Source organism: Mizuhopecten yessoensis, unplaced genomic scaffold (assembly GCF_002113885.1).
Source record: "Mizuhopecten yessoensis strain PY_sf001 unplaced genomic scaffold, ASM211388v2 scaffold739, whole genome shotgun sequence".
Lineage (NCBI taxonomy): Eukaryota > Metazoa > Mollusca > Bivalvia > Pectinida > Pectinidae > Mizuhopecten > Mizuhopecten yessoensis.
In genome coordinates this window covers 417962-421439 of record NW_018403697.1, presented here as the reverse complement: position 1 = coordinate 421439, position 3478 = coordinate 417962, and the positions used below count along the sequence as shown (strand labels likewise).

Genomic DNA, 3478 nt, shown 5'->3' with positions numbered 1-3478 from the left:
AGTCATAGTTTCAATGTTTGGCAGTGGTACAGGGATCCTTAAGATAAAACATTCTGGAGAAGTAGTTTTTGTCAACAGGACGCATCTGTCCAAAACTTTATGATACTTACGTATCACAGGATCTTAAGACTTGACACCGTCTCTAGAATATTCGTTGAGAAACTCTAATAATGTTGACCACTTGTCTGATTCCTAAGTTCTCAAACAAGGGGGAGATAAGCTAGTAGTACAATGAAGTAGGAACATCCTTCATTTAAACTTACCTAGTCTACATGATTTTGAGTATCGAGTTAACTGTGACATGTCAACCGAAGAAAATTTCATAAATTGTATTCATAATGATATATTTGAATTAAAGCCTGCAATTATTCCGTGTATGTTCTTAGGGAAGACTTTGATTATTTTAGACCATAACTTTGAACATCCTCAAAGCAGAAACTTAAATTTATCAGATAGCATTAATCAAGACAATTCTTTCTTTGTGAGACAAAGAAAGGCGACCCCCTCCCCTCTCCTCCCCGAAAAAATGAATTACTAAAATGAAAATCTGTAAAAGGGTATTATTCTATAGATTTGGCCGAACGTTTCTCACGGTATACTTAACATTGTGTTTGGGTAAACAATTGTAAACGGTATACACAGATATCGATATAGATAAGGAAATGAAGATAAACAAGAGAGACAACGAACTGTCGACCTTGCACAGGTCAAAAGGTCAAACGGCCTTGACCATTATTTGAGACATATATGTAGCGCCATGATTGTTTCGGTGTGTGTACTCGTTGTATTTGTGCTGTGTAGTGGTGAGGTTTATGGTGATCAGAAAACTGTTACAGCTTCTGTAGGATCAATCATAGGTTTCAGTGGATTTTCAAACTTTGATGGCCGAGGAAAAGGCACAAAAGTATGGAAATATTTAGGTATTCCATACACTCAACCACCTGTCGGAGAACGACGATTTAGGAAACCCGTCCCATTGTCCAATTTTCAAACTTCATTCAAAGCTTTTAAATTTGGCCCAGCATGTCCGCAAAACCGTATCATGGCTAGCATGTGGATTCCTGGTGAAACTTACTATTCTGAAGACTGTTTAACACTGAATATTTTTGTACCGGAAGCGACATCCCCAATTGGTGGCAAACTTCCGGTAATGCTATGGATCCATGGCGGAGCATACGCTATTGGACAGTCGGCGATATATTCCGGGGAAAATCTTGCCGCCTTTGGTGACGTCATCGTAGTAACCGTTAATTACAGACTAGGAGCTCTAGGGTTCCTAGCAACACATGATGATGACGTCAGAGGTAATTATGGACTTTGGGATCAACATCTTGCCATGCAATGGGTACATAATAACATTAGATCTTTTGGCGGGAATCCAGAGGAAGTGACGTTGTTTGGGGAATCCGCTGGAGCAGCAAGTACAGTATATCAGGCAATGTATCCTGGCAACCGTGGATTAATGAAGAGAATAATATCTGAAAGCGGAAGTGCAAATAGCGCATGGGCATTTCAAAGTCGTGATAATTCGGCAAGATATACTACACTCCTAGGGAAATCACTGGGGTGTCCAAATTTAACGAATACGATGGCAGTCGTGACGTGTCTGCGAGGGAAACCATTCCAAGATATCATTGATCACTCGAGGGTTGGAACGCTTAAGGAGACTCTGTTCAGGACTGAGTTCGCGCCTGTAGTCGACAATGAAATCGTATTCATAGACCCGCTTACGGCTTTCGGACCAGGGAGTTACATGCCACGACCGGTAAGGGATTTCTTCTCCGAAATTGACGTCATCACTGGAATCAACAAAGGGGACGGCGAGTTCATTACCGCTGCATCATTATTACCATACTTACAAAATATGCTGACGTCATATCCGTCTAAGAAACCTATTGAAATCTTGGAAGAAACGATATTCCCATTGTTACTATCAGACCGTCTTGGAAATACAACCACCACACTGAACAAAGTGGCTGTTTTTCTGTACAAGGATTGGCACCAACCTTACATACAAAATCAGACATATATTCACGAACTACTGGACCTTTCTTCGGACCATTTCTTCTTCATACCCTCTCTATTTACAGCGCGTGCTCACGCGGAAAACACAAACAATGCTTCTACTTACCTCTTCCAGTTTTCCCATCAATCTTCATATACGAAGACATCGAATTGGATTCAGGGTGCACAACATGGTGACGAGATTGCGTATGTATTTGGTTTCCCAGCAGGCACGCTGAAAACGGCAATGAAATATCCGGACCAGGTGACTCAACAACAGATGACGTTATCCACCGCCGTGATGACGTATTGGACCAACTTTGCCAAAACAGGGTAAGATTTTTTTTTGCGATAACAATTTGTTCAAGTACACAATCAAGAAAATAAGATACGTTGTATCTTTTGAACAGTAGCGTAATGAAAGTCAATTGCTTTGTTTTGATGTAATAACATTACCAGAACTCATATTTTCAAAACGTACACGATTCAATGCCTATTACAATAGTTGTAATATTGTTGCCTGGTATGTGATCACGAATTAAGACGGCATTCTTAACCATAGGATTTACTGTTTCATATGAATTACTGACTTTCCAAAGACATTTGTTATAAATTATACGATTGTGAACTTGAGATAACACAATTTTGCTTCAATTACTAATAAGACTGAGAGTTATTCCCCTTCGTCCAAAACATTTCTTAATCCGTCATGGTTCACACAAACGCGTTATCATGTTAAGGTTAAAAAAAAAAAAAAAAATGAGCAGAAGAAAAAAGATGAGTGTGTGATACAGTCGAATGTTAATTTTCGTCGTTTCATCGAGGGCGAAACACATTAATCCGACTCGATGGTAGCCGAGTAACCTTATTTTGTTTCGGAAACATATGGTTGTCAACGTAAACAAATCTATTAATATATGTTCTTTTGCAGAAATCCCAATTATCCAATAGCCGTGGACAACAGTCCAGTATGGCCGGAATATGACCTTGAACGTCTCCGCTTCATTGACTTTGATACCAATATTACCATTAGTAATCACATGTACGCTACACGCGAGGCGTTTTGGTTACATTTGGCGCGCGATCTACAGAACAACGTCATATCCGCCGGAACATCTTCACATGTGATTCCACCACTTCCGGGAATTATTATTGGCTGAGCTTTTTTTTTTAAATAAATGATTCGAATGTCTTAAGTTTTTTGACGCTTATTTTTTCTTGATAATAATTGCTATAGAGAATGACAATGAACATGCAATGTATACATATAATTCGTACAGGTCACAAGCGCTGTCTTCAAAATGGCAGAGAGGTTTCTCTGACTTTCAACAACACCCAGGAATATGTCATTACGTCCAACGTCATGAAGATTATTTTTAGACAAACAAATCATTCTGAACTACTTCCAACATGAATTCAAGATCAGAAGAAGCTGTGAAACCCAGCTCCTTACTCTCCGCCATGATCCTTGAGA

General features: G+C 39.4%; 1 protein-coding gene across 1 annotated transcript; it reads left to right on the top strand.

Moving 5' to 3' along the window:
- Positions 1 to 1042: 1042 nt before the first annotated feature.
- Positions 1043 to 3187, top strand: LOC110452250 (cholinesterase 1-like). The gene is made up of 2 exons (XM_021500644.1): positions 1043 to 2337; positions 2936 to 3187. Exons 1-2 carry the CDS (start codon positions 1043 to 1045, stop codon positions 3162 to 3164), a joined length of 1524 nt encoding a protein of 507 aa, XP_021356319.1. The 3' UTR covers positions 3165 to 3187.
- The last annotated feature ends 291 nt before the right edge of the window (positions 3188 to 3478 follow it).

Bases quoted from the DNA above. Each gene is read 5' to 3' on its own strand.
- LOC110452250 (XM_021500644.1), top strand. From the start codon at position 1,043: ATGGCTAGCATGTGGATTCCTGGTGAAACTTACTATTCTGAAGACTGT. The intron at 2,338-2,935 runs GTAAGATTTTTT...GTTCTTTTGCAG, and splicing joins ACCAACTTTGCCAAAACAGG to AAATCCCAATTATCCAATAG.